General features: G+C 46.7%; 1 protein-coding gene across 1 annotated transcript; it reads right to left on the reverse strand.

The window, feature by feature from the left end:
- Positions 1–1,779: 1,779 nt before the first annotated feature.
- Positions 1,780–15,390, reverse strand: RBP7 (retinol binding protein 7). Its single transcript, XM_055304975.1, has 4 exons — positions 15,293–15,390; positions 4,992–5,170; positions 4,771–4,872; positions 1,780–2,026 (listed from the first exon to the last, which is right to left on the reverse strand). The coding sequence occupies exons 1-4, from the start codon at positions 15,363–15,365 to the stop codon at positions 1,976–1,978; spliced, it is 405 nt and encodes a 134-aa protein (XP_055160950.1). The 5' UTR covers positions 15,366–15,390; the 3' UTR covers positions 1,780–1,975.
- Positions 15,391–15,731: the final 341 nt, after the last annotated feature.

Here is a 15,731-nt window from a genome sequence, read left to right on the forward strand (position 1 = left end):
CACCAGGAGCCCGACGTGGGATTCGATCCCGGGTCCTCCAGGATCGCGCCCCGGGCCAAAGGCAGGCGCTAAACCGCTGCGCCACCAAGGGATCCCGAATAAATAAAATCTTAAAAAGAAAATAAAGTCATGGCTTCAGAGATCACACTAACAAGTTGGTTTCCGTTAGCTGAAACAAGAGTTGTATCTGATACTCAGACTTTAATCTGTCATTGCCTGCAGCCTGTGAGCGCCTGATGGGCACAGGGCCTTCCTCACTGCTCTCCAAGGAGAGGAGGAGCCACTTACAGCCCCACCCCTCCACCCCCGAGGGCCTAGCACATCAGGAGCACTCCTGACTTTCCTGCGGACTCCGTGATCCCGCAGTCCCCCGTCTGAACTGGTCACCCCCTCACAAGCCTCCCTGAAACACCCCCACATCCTGCCAATTCTCAGCCACACACTCGCTGTCTGTCCTTGCTCACCTCCACCCGTGGCACACCCTGGGGGCAACCAGCCCTGCACACCCCCTTCCTCCCTGAGGCAGATGGATCCATCTTCACTTATTGCTGCCTTGGGCATCTCCCCGAGCGCCCACCACTGCCTGAACCCTGAAATGTGTCCTGCCTTCCCTTCCCTGATGCCACCCTGTTTCTCCAGCCCCTCTGGTCCCCCCTGCTAGCACCCTTTTGTACCTCAATTTGTCTCTTCTTACTTGGACACAATGTCCCCAGGGCGCCTGGCTGGCTCAGTCGGTAGAACACGCCACTCTTGATCTCAGGATTGTAAGTTCAAGCCTACCTTCAGTGTAGAGATCACATATAAATAAAATCATAAACAAACAAACAATGTCCCAGGCAATTCCATCCATATGCAGTTTATGTGCTTGACATTGTCTCCTGATGGCTGATCTTACACCAGGCACAGGTCCCTCAAAAGCCAGAGATCATTCTTCTGTTTGTATTGTCTTCTTTCTGATTAGCTTCAACCTTCTTTCCTATAGTTGCCTCAACCCCAAATAGAGCATCTTCCTTGATTTCCCCTTCCATCATCCCAACCTTGGACGATGGATTCTGAGTCCTAAGTAATTAGCTATTTCTCTCCAGCCCTGAGCCCATTCACTGTATTTGAGACTTGGGCGCCAGGCGCTCCTGACCACCACCACCTCACACTGGGATTGCTAGCAGTGCTTTCTAAACTGGTGCCTGCATTGCGTCCCACACCGCTAGTCCCTTCTTTCACATGCATTTGGGGTTCCCTTCTGTGAGCCAGCTGGCTGTGCAGATCTCCTGCTTCATGCCAGTCACCATCTCCCTACTACTTTGGGGACAAATCTTACCTCTGTAAGCCAGTGTTCAAGATTCTTCCTAATTGTGCCCCTGCCTGCCTTCCCTGCCAGTCTCCCCTGACATCTCTTGCTGCTCCACCCATGTATACCCCTGCTCTAGCAAAAACAATCTTTCAGTTCCTCAAACATGCCTCCAACTTACCCCCCAGGCATTTACCTAGAATGCTTCCCGATGCTTCCTGCCTACCTTTGCTTCAGTTTGGAGCCTAGAGATCGCCTCCGCTACCCCTGACCCCTGCCACCACTCACCCATCCCCAAAAGTCAGGCTTCCCCTACTGAGCTCTCATAGCTGCCTGTACTTATCACTGCTGGATGTTCAGACTGCTTGTTTTGCCCATTTTCCTCACTAAACCTTGACGACAGAATTACATCCTGCTCATTAGTCCATAGTGCCCCTAGAAGGCTTTCAAACACTTAAAATAATGGGGTATGCTAAATTTAGGAGAAAAAGTCAGAGTCATTGGACAGGTTTATTGAACTGAGCGTCTTCCCATAATCTGAGTAAATGGCTTCTGGTACAAGCTGTAGGACAGGTCTCTGACCACAAGTTCCCATCACCAAACCAAGACAGATTAGCATCTCTTCATTTTAGAATAGAATTCAACATTCAACTGCAGTCACACGTGGGTTCTGTTGCTGGACGCAGTTCAGGCTCTCTGGAACGTCTGTTTACACACTTGGCCTTCACAGAACATTTCCTAGGAATATGGAGGAATGGAAGGAGAAAGAAGATGAGTGGGCACATTATTCACAACACTTCTGACACCAAAAACTTGGTATCTTTTCCAACAGGGCATCCAACAATTCAATTCAATTCTGACACTAACAACCTAGAGTTAGTGCAGACCCCACAAGTTAAGGGCTCAGTCTCAAAAACTGCCCCTACTGGGCAGCCCAGGTGGCTCAGTGGTTTGGCACCTGCCTTCAGCCCAGGGCGTGATCCTGGAGACCCAGGATCGAGTCCCATACCAGGCTCCCTGCGTGAAGCCTGTGTCTCCCTCTGCCTGTGTCTCTGCCTCTCTCTCTCTCTCTCTCTCTCTCTCTCTCTCTCTCTTTCTGTGACTCTCATGAATAAATAAATAAAATATTTTTTTAAAAAAACTGCCCCTACTTCAGACATCAATCACCAGTCCTAGGCCACCCGAACTTCTGATCGACCAGCTATTAATGGGATTCCCGTGACCCCCTCCTCAGTTTCAATAATTTGCTAGAACACCTCCCAGAAACACTATTTACAGATTTATTATAAAGGATACAGCCAAATAGGGAGATGCAGGACACAGTATAGGGGTGCGTTCCATGCTCCCTCCAGGAATGCTATTCTCCCAGCAAGTCAATGTTTTCACCAACTAGGAAGCTTTTCGAATTCTCTCAGTTAGGGATGTTTCTGGAGGTTTTGCTATGTAGGCATGACTGATTAAATCTTTGCCCATCTGAGGGATTGTAGCCACCAATTATCTCATTAGTCTATAGGAGACACTCGTTAATTACTCTGGAGACACCAAGGGTTTTAGGAGCCAGGTACAAAAACCAAATACTTATTCTCTATTATATCACAGCATGGAGGGATTGTCCTGGGAGTATCCTTCTCCCCTCTGCTTGGGCAGAGTTCACAGATATGCCATGGAAGGATGCATGCAATTTGAACATACTTCTTAGAGCCAACTAATCTGTATCCTCAAATGTATTTGTGTTTTCTTTGAAGTTCTGTATTACATTTTTGTGATGGCAAGTTTCTTAATTTTGTTTCTATTTTCAGAAGAGTGTAAGATTGATCTAAAATTTAAAAAAAAATTTTTTTAAGTATGCTCCACACCCAACTCACAACCCTGAGACCATGAGTGGCATGCTCTATGTCTAAGCCAGTCAGGCACCCCAAGAATCAAAATATCTCCAATGCCTTTGTAATCAAAGACTACCCAGACCCTCAAAGACCACCCACATTCAGTTTTAAGATAAATGCTCTAATTTTGTTTCCACGGGTCTTTTGGCTTAGATTTCATGTACATTGAGGCAAAAAGGCACAGAGTTGAAAGTACACATTTTTGTCAGACCTGGATTTTTTTTTAAAAAAAATTTTTTTTTTATTTATTTATGATAGGCACACAGTGAGAGAGAGAGAGAGGCAGAGACACAGGCAGAGGGAGAAGCAGGCTCCATGCACCGGGAGCCCGATGTGGGATTCGATCCTGGGTCTCCAGGATCGCGCCCTGGGCCAAAGGCAGGCGCCAAACCGCTGCGCCACCCAGGGATCCCTCAGACCTGGATTTGAAACTCTACTTGGCAGCCTTGGGAAATTTCTAAATCTCAATCTCTAAATTTGTAAATGGGGAAAAACAGTGTCCCTTTCACAGGACTGTCTTGGAGACCAAGTGAGATAATGCACAAAGATTTAGCACAGTAATTGAGCACAAAAGCATCGCTCAAAGGATGTAAGCTGTTATGAAATATATGGCAGGAAGCAATTCTCATTTAAAAAGCCATAATTAAGCTTTGATATACAATTTTATACCTTCTCTCTTTTTTATTTTTCTTAAGTATGCTCCACACCCACCATGGAACCCAATGTGAGGCTTAAACTCAGTCCTGAGATCAAGACCTGAGCCAAAATTGAGTGGGACACTCAACCATCTGAGCCCCCCAGGTGCCTCTATACCTTCTAAGTTATATTTAGAAATTATTGATTAGCTTGAGCTGTAACCTGTATGCTCATGAAGTGCTGGTGGCGTCAGCAATGTGACAATCTTTTGGAAATGGGTGTGGCAACTAAGTTGAGCAGCAATAATATGTGTGCCTCTAACAGTGATACTCCCTGTGGATTCTTTTTTTTTCCCCTGTGGATTCTTCCTAAGGAAATCAGTCCATGGATGCAAAAAGCTCTATTTACATGAATATAAGCAATAGCAGAAAACACCCTTAAACAATATTCCTGGACACTGAAATTATGGAAATGTTTTCCAAAAATGATAGTTCACCAACCTGATAGAATATTATGCAGCCAGTTTGCTACTTTATTATGCATATATATGTATATATAAATATTTTAATATAGTATATATTTTTTTCAATTAATATATGATGAATTCAACAAGAAAGTTATTTTATGGGCAGCCCGGGTGGCTCAGCGGTTTAGTGCCATCTTCCCCCCACGGCATGATCCTGGAGACCTGGGACTGAGTCCTGCATCGGGCTCCCTGCATGGAGCCTGCTTCTCCCTCTGCCTGTGTCTCTGCCTCTCTCTCTCTCTGTGTGTGTGTGTCTCCCATGAATAAATAAATAAAATATCTTTTTTAAAGAAAAAGATAAAAGCAGAACATTCTGGCAGCACCTGGGAGGTAACCCACATGCCAAATCAAAAACAGTGGGTTGGAATGGTGGGAATGCTGGCATGGTTTCATACCGCATAGTCCCATTAGATGCAAGAACAAAATGTAGTAAGTACCAAGTGGAGTTTGTCTCCTTCCATCCAGTGGGTCCAGCCTCTATTCTTCTTCTCCCCCTTCTGGATACAGGTGAGTCTGTCATTGTCCCAAGTGACCAAGCTCTGGATGAGAGAGGGGAGAAGATGCTGGTTTGCTCTGGCAGGCTCCTCAACTGGTACCAAGAAGGCCCAGTTAATCTTGGAAAATCAAGAGCCTATGGTATCATTTGAATTTTTTTTACCTTGCATTTTCTGTTATCCAGGCCTTTATTATCCTCATCAAATTCTTCTCCAACTTTAAATGTAACAAGGTAGTTCCTCAAACTGCTGTAGGTGTGGATGGTAAAAGAATCTTCGTTCTGCTCAATCACTTTCTGTGGCTTCAGCAACTTGGCTATCTTACGAGTAGCAAAGTCAATACCTTAAAAACAATTTTTAAAAAAGAAAAGAAGGGATCCCTGGGTGGCGCAGCGGTTTGGCGCCTGCCTTTGGCCCAGGGCGCGATCCTGGGGACCCGGGATCGAATCCCACGTCGGGCTTCCGGTGCATGGAGCCTGCTTCTCCCTCTGCCTGTGTCTCTGCCTCTCTCTCTCTCTCTCTGTGACTATCATAAATAAAAAAAAAAAAAAAAAAAAAGAAGTCTCAATATTCACTCAAGATGCAAAAGCTAAGAATTTGGCAGCTGTCCTCAAAAATCATTGTATTTCATCGCTAGTGTTTCTTTTAGCATTTCAATGCCACTTGTTGCCGAAATTGGATCTGTGGGGAGATATCCTGGCAAAGCTCCATTCAAAGGCTTGATCAAAAAGCTGGAACAGCTTTCAGGGAAGAGTCATTGGCTGGCTGTGGCTTAGGTAATGGATTTGAAGCTGGACCAGAAGGAAGCAGTTCTGGGAGTTCCCCCAGAGGCAGACAAGAGGACAAAGAAGCCATGGGGACAGGACTCAGGCCCCAACCCAAACAAACTCAAATGCAGCAACTCTGCCTTTGTCTGCTTTATGTATTTACACTTTGAATTAAGACAGCATTTGTTCGTTGTTATTTATTCATGAGAGACACAGAGAGAGGCAGAGACACAGGCAGAGGGAGAAGCAGGCTCCATGCAGGGAGCCCGATGCGGGACTTGATCCCTAAACTGGGATCATGCCCTGAGCCAAGGCAGATGCCCAACCACTGAGCCACCCAGGCGTCCCAAGACAGCATTTGTTATATACAACTGATGAATCGCTGAACTCTACTGATTGCTGAACTTCTAATACACTATATGTTAATTAACTGAATTTAAATAAAATTTTAAAAAAATTTTAAGACTGCATTTGGACAGTTTCTAAACAACAACAAAAGTCAAAAGCCACTGTAAAGATGCATATACTTCTATACAAATCTTTTTTTTTAAGATTTTAATTATTTGAGAGAGAGAGAGAGAGAGTGAGAGCATGAGCTAGGGGAAGGGCAGAGGGAGGGAGAAGCAGACTCCCCACTGAGCAGGGAGCCCTGGCATGGGGGAGTGGGGGCTTAATCCCAGGACCCTGGAATCATGACCTGAGCCGAAGGCAGATGTCCAATGGACTGAACCCCCCAGGTACCCCCATTTAAAAATCTTTAATAGGGCAGCCCAGGTGGCCCAGGGTGAGATCCTGGAGACCCGGGATCGAGTCCCACTTTGGGCTCCCTGAGTGGGGCCTGCTTCTCCCTCTGCCTGTGTCTCTGCCTCTCTTTCTCTCTGTGTCTCTCATGAATAAATAGAATAAAAGATTTTATTTATTTTTTAGAATAAAATCTTTTTAAAAAATCTTTAATAAACTTTAAAACAGTTACACAAGGAAACATGGAATGTTGAGAAGATCCAGGTTTGTTTGTTTGTTTTTTAATTATTTTTTTTAATTTTTTATTTATTTATGATAGTCACACACAGAGAGAGAGGCAGAGACACAGGCAGAGGGAGAAGCAGGCTCCATGCACCAGGAGCCTGATGTGGGATTCGATCCCGGGTCTCCAGGATCGGGCCCTGGGCCAAAGGCAGGCGCCAAACCGCTGCGCCACCCAGGGATCCCTGTTTGTTTGTTTTTTAAGATTCGGGTTTTAATATAGACAGTGGATTTGAACCCCATTTCCCTTTTAGTAGCTTTGAGCACATTATGTAGCTAAGGCAACTGTTGCTGTTTTATTTTATTTTTAATTACATAATCTCTACACCCAACTTGGGGCTCAAACTCAAAACCCCATGATCAAGAGTCACATGCTCTACTGATGGAGACAGCCAGGCAACTGTTGCTATCTTAAGTAGTGTAGCCAGGTGACACTTTAGTCAGGAGTTAAATGAGGTGAAGCAGCAAACCATGCAGATCTGATCCTCAGATCATGACCTGAGCAGACCTTAAACCATGCAGGCACTTCTCTCTATGATTTTCTTATGGAATGTACTTTCCTTATATGTATGTGGAAAAAAAACATTGACGAGGGCAGCCCAGGTGGTGCAGCAGTTTAGCGCCGCCTGCAGCCCAGGGCATGATCCTGGAGACCCTGGATCGAGTCCCGCGTCGGGCTCTCTGCGTGGAGTCTGCTTCTCCCTCTGCCTGTGTCTCTGCCTCTCTCTCTCTCTGCATCTCTATGAATGAATGAATAAATAAAAAATCTTAAAAAGAATAAAAAAAAAACATTGACGATACACTGTATATTCAAGTAGATCAGTAACATCCAGGGTTGTTGGCTTAATTCTCAAAATAAAACTTAATATTTAGGGATCCCTGGGTGGCTCAGCGGTTTAGCGCCTGCCTTCGGTCCAGGGCATGATCCTGGAGACCCGGGATTGAGTCCCATGTTGGGCTCCCTGCATGGAGCCTGCTTCTCCCTCTGTCTGTGTCTCTCCCTCTCTCTCTCTCTCTGTATCTCTCATGAATAAATTAAAATCTTTAAAAAAAAACTTAATATTTATAGCATTATGTAAATAGCCATTCTAGTATTAAAAGTATAACGTAAAGACTTAGTACTTAAATCAGATCTGAGGGGGATCCCTGGGTGGCACAGCGGTTTGGCGCCTGCCTTTGGCCCAGGGCGCGATCCTGGAGACCCGGGATCGAATCCCACGTCAGGCTCCCGGTGCATGGAGCCTGCTTCTCCCTCTGCCTGTGTCTCTGCCTCTCTCTCTCTCTCTCTCTGTGACTATCATAAATAAAATTTAAAAAAAAATAAATCAGATCTGAGGCTTCGACAGAGTTGCTGGGCTTTCAGGAGATAGTTTTCAATTAAACTGATCTCCCAGATTCTGGTCTGAAAAATTATCCTTGTTTTATAAAAGAAAAAGATGCCAAGTTAACCCTAATCCTGAATAATTCTAAAACTGCATGGCTCCCTTATTGTTTAAGCCAATACTTTAATTAGAAAAAGAGGGATTCCCTGGGTGGCGCAGCGGTTTGGTGCCTGCCTTTGGCCCAGGGCGCGATCCTGGAGACCCGGGATCGAATCCCACATCAGGCTCCCGGTGCATGGAGCCTCTGCCTCTGCCTATGTCTCTGCCTCTCTCTCTGCCTCTCTCTCTCTCTCTCTCTCTCTCTCTCTCTCTCTCTGACTAACATAAAAAAAAAAATAAAAAGAACACCTCCCAGTGGCTGGTGGCTAAGTGGTTGAGGGTCTGCCTTCAGCTCAGGTTGTGATCCCAGGGTCTGATCCCAGGGACAGAGTTCTGCATTGGGCTCCCTGCAGGGAGCCTGTTTCTCCCTCCGCCTGTATCTCTGCCTCTCTGTTTCTCATGAATAAATAAATAAAATCTTGAAAAACAATACCTAAACCAAAGGCAAAGAATCTGCACACGCCTTCCTGATTTAGATAATTTGCCCCTACAAATCCCATAATTGCCCTTTTAACTTAGGAGCCCTGCTTTCTCTATTCATGAAACCTAGGTAGGTTGTCCTCCTGTCGTCACTCTGAAAGTTAAGTGCTGGTAGTTTAAGTTGATGATGATTTAATACCTAGAATGGAAGGTTTCCATTTTCTACCTTTATCCAAAGAATACCATTTTCTCCCCCACATTTATGTGAGTCATTTCTTACACTTGTAGGATGTCTCTTATCATTTGCTTTTTCCTTGCTGTGTTGCATTTATTAAACACACACCTAGTGTATGCAAAGCCGTAGGGCAGGGAAGGTGCCCTGCCTCTCCCTGGAATAGGAAATCTCAGACAGCAAGCACTTTGCTTCTTTATACACCTTCTTGCCACCCCTAATACACAGAAAGTGCCTAAGTGATATTTGTTATTGGATTGAAGCTTGAAGAGACCCCTGGAGCTTGTTGAACAGTAGCTTTAAGGAAAGACATACTTTCTTAATGGCTGTGGCACTACCTTCCCTCTCGCAGGGAAATGAAATAGTTAAATACTTTTTACTGGGGGTGGGAGTAAAGGTAGAAAGATCAAACTTATAAATGCACAGTCCCTGTACTTAAGGAATTTATAACCAAGAAGGAAGGTGAAAACAGAATAATCAGTCTCCCTTTAAGAAGAGAATCTGAGACAACCTACAGAATGGGAGAAGATATTTGCAAATGACATATCAGGTAAATGGCTAGTATCCAAGATCTATAAAGAACTTATCAAACTCAACACCCAAGAAACAAACAATCCAGTCTGACTGGAATGGGCAAAGACATGAACAGATATTTCTCCAAAGAAGACTTACACATGGCCAACAGACAGATGAAAAAATGCTTCACATCACTTCCCATCAGGGAGATAAAAATCAAAACCACAATGAGATACCTCACACCAGTGAGAATAGCGAAAATTAACAAGACAGGAAACAATAAATTTTGGAGAGGATGTGGAGAAGGGGGAACTCTCCTGTACTGTTGGTGGGAATGCAAACTAGTGCAGCCACTCTGGAAAACAGTGTGGACGTTCCTCAAGAAGTTAAAAATAGAGCTACCCTACAATCCATCATCTGCACTACTGGGTACTCACCCCAGAGATACAGATGCAGTGAAACGATGGGACACCTGCACCCCAATGTTCATAGCAGCAATACCCACAATAGCCAAACTGTGGCAGGAGTCACAATGATCTTTGACAGATGAATGGATAAAGAAGACATGGCATATATATATATATAATATATATATATATATATATTATATATATATAACTCAGCCATCAGAAAGGACAAATACCATTTACATTGATGTAGATGGAGCTGGAGGGTATTATGCTGAATGAAATAAGTCAGTCGGAGAAAGATAATCATCATATGGTTTCACTCACTTGTGGAATATGAGAAATAGTGAAATGTACCATAAGGGTAAGGAGGGAAACTGAGTGGGGAAAAATTAGAGAGGAAGACAAATCATGAGAGATTGCCAACTCTGGGAAACAAAGGGTTGCAGAAGGGGAGGTGGGGGGGGATGGGGTAACTGGATGACAGGCACTAAGGAAGGCACTTGATGGGATGAGCACTGGGTGTTATACCATATGTTGGTAAGTTGAATTTAAATAATATATATAGGGATGCCTGGGTGGCTCAGCAGTTGAGCATCTGCCCTTGGCTCAAGGCATAGTCCCGGGGTTCCAGGATCGAGTCCCACGTCAGGCTCCCTGCATGGAGCCTGCCTCTCCCTCTGCCTGTGTCTCTGCCTCTCTTTCTCTCTCTCTCTCTCTCTCACTCTCTCTCTTTCTGTGTCTCTCATGAATAAATAAATAAAATCTTTTAAAGGGATCCCTGGGTGGCTCAGCAGTTTAGCCCCTGCCTTCGGCCCAGGGCGTGATCCTGGAGTCCCCGGATCAAGTCCTACATCGGGCTCCCTGCATGGAGCCTGCTTCTCCCTCTGTCAGTGTCTCTGCCTCTCTCACACATCTCTGTGTTTCTCATGAATAAATAAAATCTTTAAAAAAAATCTTTTTAAAAATATATATATATATTTTTTTAATTTATTTATTTATGATAGTCACAGAGAGAGAGAGAGAGAGAGAGAGAGGCAGAGACATAGGCAGAGGGAGAAGCAGGCTCCATGCACCGGGAGCCCGATATGGGATTCGATCCTGGGTCTCCAGGATCGCGCCCTGAGCCAAAGGCAGGCGCCAAACCGCTGCGCCACCCAGGGATCCCAAAAATATATTTTTTAAAAGGAAGAGAATCTGCTCCAAAGGAAAATTGAAAACAATACTTAAAAAAATATATATGAAAAAAAAATAAAAATAAAAATAAATTAAAAAAAATATGTTATTTATTTGAGAGACAGAGAGAGAGTGCACACAAATGGGGGGAGAGCCCCATGCAGGGCTCAATCCCAAAGCAAAGGCTTAATCCCAAGGCAGATGCTTAACTGACTGAGCCACCCAGGTGCCCTGAAAACAATCCCCTTGAACCTAGAAGTACCTTAATTATTCTAGTTCTATGTCATAAATTCCTCTTATGTGCTTATTTGTTGAAGAATCTAAACATAGGGCAGCGCCGGTGGCTCAGCGGTTTAGTGCCACCTTCTGCCGAGGGTGTGATCCTGGAGACCGGGGATCGAGTCCCACGTTGGGCTCCCTGCATGGAGCCTGCTTCTCCCTCTGTGTCTCTCATGAATAAATAAATAGGTTCTTTTTAAAAAAAAAAAAAAAAGAATCTAAACATAAGACATTGTATAATTTACTAAGCACTTTGTTAAGTTAAATATTCATCCAGGATAGACGGCTTAAGCTCAGTTTTTCACCAAAAGGGACAGATTTCCTGGTTGTATATTCCTCCTAACTAATGAAAAAAGATAAGGATTCTCTGGTATTTATTATAGGGGCTCTCTGAACTCACCCAAAGTATAAACTCTGTGTTTAAAAAATGTTATAGGGACGCCTGGGTGGCTCAGCAGTTAAGCGGCTGCCTTTGGTTCAGCGTGTGATCCTGGAGTCCCACCTCAGGCTCCTGCAGGGAGCCTGCTTCTCCCTATGCCTCTCTCTCTGTCTCTCACTCTCTCTATGTCTCTCGTGAATAAATAAACAAAATCTTTAACAAAAGAAAACATAAGGAAGAGAAAATACATGAACAACTATACACTGTATTTATAAAAAAAAAATCCTCATATAAGTAGACCCACATAGTTCAAACTGGGTGTTCAGAGTCAACTGTAGTCAACATTCTGCAGTTGTCCCAAGGATGATTTGATGCATCAAAAAGAAGTACTTCTTAAATTTTAATTTGCATCTGAATCACCTGAGAACCTGGGATCTGGAGGGGGGCTCAGAGTCCACAGGCTAAGAAGCTCCTGCTAGTTCTGAGTAACAAAACCCTATACTCATCTCGTCCTGAGCCCCTAATCTGCCCAGGGGAATACAAGATGACCCTAGAGTCTGTCTTCTTTATGATTTGTGCCAGATCACTTTCTTCCAAGCTTGTGAGGAGCTGGCAATAGGTTTTAAGTCTAATTTCAGCTATCGTATAAAATGCATGAGATATCTTGGTTTGTAATTTAGATACTTAGAATATCAGATCTGGTCTAACTACCTCATTTAACAAAAGGGGAGGGATCCCTGGGTGGCTCGGCGGTTTAGCGCCTGCCTTCGGCCCATGGTGTGATCCTGAAGACCCAGGATCGAGTCCCACGTCAGGCTCCCTGCATGGAGCCTGCTTCTCCCTCTGCCTGTGTCTCTGCCTCCCTCTCTCTCTGTGTCTCTCATGAATGAATAAATAAAATCTTTAAACAAGATAACAAAAGGGGAAACTAAAGGAACTCAGAAGTTATGTAACTTTGGTTCTATTACCAACAATCAGCGGCTGAATGAGCTGGGTTTCCGGTGTGGCTGTTAACACTAACCAGCTTCTCTGTTCCAGAAATCCCTCTCACACTTACATTTCTTTTGGAAAACAGATTGCAAGTAAGAGTTCATGTGTTATCTGGATTCAATATCTTTCTGGAGCCTGAACCAAGAGTAAGAATAGGGGTTGTGAGGCAGGATGTTGACTCAATACTGTATGGCTGAGTCCTCTGCGAAGTGAGTTGGATGATAAATAGCCTCTGTTAGCCTCTAGGATCTAATACAGTGGCAGATAATTTTCAAGCCCCTACTAACATCATGAAAAAAAAAAGTATCAAGGGATCCTAGCAGAGCATACAGAAAAGTAAGACAGTGTGGGGACAGGTAAAGGATGATACTCTACACATGTGAAAAAACACCCATTTCAACACTCAGAAGGCTGCTTTGTGATACCCGATGGACTTAGTACAAGAGGTCTTCCCACACTTGGAATGGTGACCTCCATTCCCTGTTTTATCTCAGAGGATGGCTCTAAAAGCCATGAAATTAAGAAAAAAAAAAAAAGCCATGAAATTGCCACAAATGCAGAATACAGCCAGGCAACATTCAAAGCCATCACCTATTTAGCCCTTTCTCCCCCATAAACTAGCCAGATAGCAGCCGGATATGTCAGGGAAGAAGGTAGAGTCACATGCCACCAGTAATTTGGAGGTGGGAAGGTAAGTAAAATATCATGACCCACTGCCTTTGGGAAAAGTAAGCATAAATTCCTACTTATGCATTAGAACCAGGAAGGAAATGGGAATCAGGTTGAAGGGTGAGCAGAATATGCCACCCCAAGAGACACCACTCTGGCATACTGAGCACATTGAACCGACGACTATGGGGAAGAAGCTGACAGAAGCAAAGCTCTCTGCCTTCCTCCATTTGCCTAAAAGCAGAACATAAATTTGTCGAATTGTCTCCCCTCCCCTCTGTTCCAGGAGAGGTGGAAGTTAGGGAAGTGAGCCTGGAGATGGCGCCAGAAGAGCTACATAATCTACAGAAGAGCTACACCTTCCACATCTTCTGTTAGTTCCACTTCATATAATTAGTTACCTTCCTCACAATTTGCCCCCCCTAGAAGCTCCAAGTCTCCCTCTTGTCATTTCTCTACAAAGTTACTACTCTTGGCTAAGATGCTCTACAGACAGGCTCAAGTTCCAACCAGGTGTCTTCACCATGCAGGTGCAACTAAATTCTGGTGGTGAATCTGTCTTTGGTTAGTCTAATTGACAAGCCCCCCAGCCAGTGAATCTAAGATAGGAAGAGGAAAGTACTTCTTTCCTTCACTCCAGGGTTTTATGCCATCTGAATCAGATTTAGCATGAGAAGCTCCAGACTTCCCTACTTAGTGTGAGAAGGGAGGAGAGAAGCCTACCACAAGCACAGAACTCTTAAAAACTGGAGCCACAGAACTGTACATTTCAAAATAATTAAAATGGTCCATTTTATGTATGTATCTTTTACAATTTTTTAAAAAAGAAAAAAATTAGACTCGTCTCTCCCTCTCAATTTACAGATGGGGAAACAGGCCCAGTGTCAGATCAGAAGCCAGAATGGGGCAGCCCGGGGGGCTCAGCAGTTTAGGGCCGCCTTCAGCCCAGGGCCCCATCCTAGGAGACCCAGCGCCAGGCGCCCTACAAGGAGCCTGCTTCTCTCTCTCTCTCTCTCTCTCTCTCTCTCTCTCTCTCTCTCATAAATCAATGAAATTTTTTTAAAAAGCCAGAATGGCTCCCAGGTCCCCATACTTGCAGCAGCCCTAGCCCATCTGTCAAAAGTGCCACTGATTTATGTCACATAGAGGAAAGCACTTGGCACACAGGTGCTCCAATGCCCCACATCTGAAGCATGACAGGGAAAGAGCAGGACAAACTGGGAATCGGTAAGGAAGGGAGGCTTCTATCCTCCAGGGCGGGAGACACTCACGGAGCCCTCTAGGAAGCAAGGACATGGGCCAGAACCCCCACCCCCACCCCTTACACACCCCTGGTGCCACCCGAGTCCCCTTCCCTCTGCGCGGACCAGGCTCCCCGCTCAGCGCTGGGGGGCGGAGGGGAGCAGGACGCGGGAGGGAGAAGCCCCTCCAGGTACCCACGATGGTCCCGGGCTGGCACTGCGTCCTGAGGTCTGGGTTTCTTGTGCCCCCTCAAGCCCTTGAAGGGACAGGGGAAATCGGAAAACTGAAGGTTTCCAAAGCGGTTCCTGATCTCAGCGGCCACCAGAGTCGCCGGGGAAGGGGGGGCGGGATCTCGAGCACCTGAGCGCAGCGGGGAGCTCCGGACCCGGGGAGGGGGGTCGGCGACTACCCTAGCAGCGCCCCTCCCAGGTCAGGGAAACCCAGGGCCCCACCGCAGAGGCACCGGGACGCCCCCCATCGGCAGGACGCGCCCCCCCCCCGGGCCCCCGAGTCCTCCTTGGAGGTGGCCGAGCCTCAGCTGTCTGCGGTCGGCGGGACAGGAGACTCCGCCACGGGGCGGGTACAGACCGACGGCAGAGGCGGACGGACGGGCGGACTGGCGACGCGGGAGAAGGAAGGATGGTGGCGGCGTGGGGGGGTGGTCCAGAGGATGGACGGGAGGGACGGAGGATGAGGACGGGGGAAGCGACGGGGGGACGGGGAGCCGGGGGTGGGGGGCGGGGCTATTGCATGGTCGGGAGTAGAGACCCAGAACGGGGAGACCGGCAGGGCGCGGAGGATGCACGAGGGAGGGGGAGATGGGGGAGGTGGGGCCCGGGGTGGGGGCCGCCCCGCTGCCTCAGCGCCGACCCCTTCCGCCCTACCTAGGGCCAGCATGTAGCCCTCGAAGTTGTCGCTGCTGAGCAGGTTCCAGGTGCCGCTGAGGTCGGCGGGCATGGCGGGGCAGGGCGACAGTGGCGGGCGGGCGGGCGGGCGGCCGGGCGGCCGGGCCTCGGCTTATCTGCGGGCCCCGGGGGGCGGGCGGGGGCGGGGCGGCGGGGTGACGGCGGCGCCGGGAGGAGCCGGCCTCCGAGGCACTTGCTGGGGACCCCCCTCCCCGCGCCTGCCTCTCCCGGTTTTCTGCGCCAGCGGGGTCACCCCTGCTCCCCTGGCCTCCTCCCCCTCCCTCTCTTCGTCCTCCTCCTCGTCCTCCTCTCCAACTCCAGACCCACTGCACACCGTGTTACGAGCCACACTTTTTTCTCTGCCTCCAAAGTGAAAATGACCAAGGGAAGCTCCTCCAAACTCACGGCATTAGCGTTT

The sequence above is a fragment of the Nyctereutes procyonoides genome, unplaced genomic scaffold (assembly GCF_905146905.1).
Source record: "Nyctereutes procyonoides isolate TBG_1078 unplaced genomic scaffold, NYPRO_anot_genome, whole genome shotgun sequence".
Classification (NCBI taxonomy): Eukaryota; Metazoa; Chordata; class Mammalia; order Carnivora; family Canidae; genus Nyctereutes; species Nyctereutes procyonoides.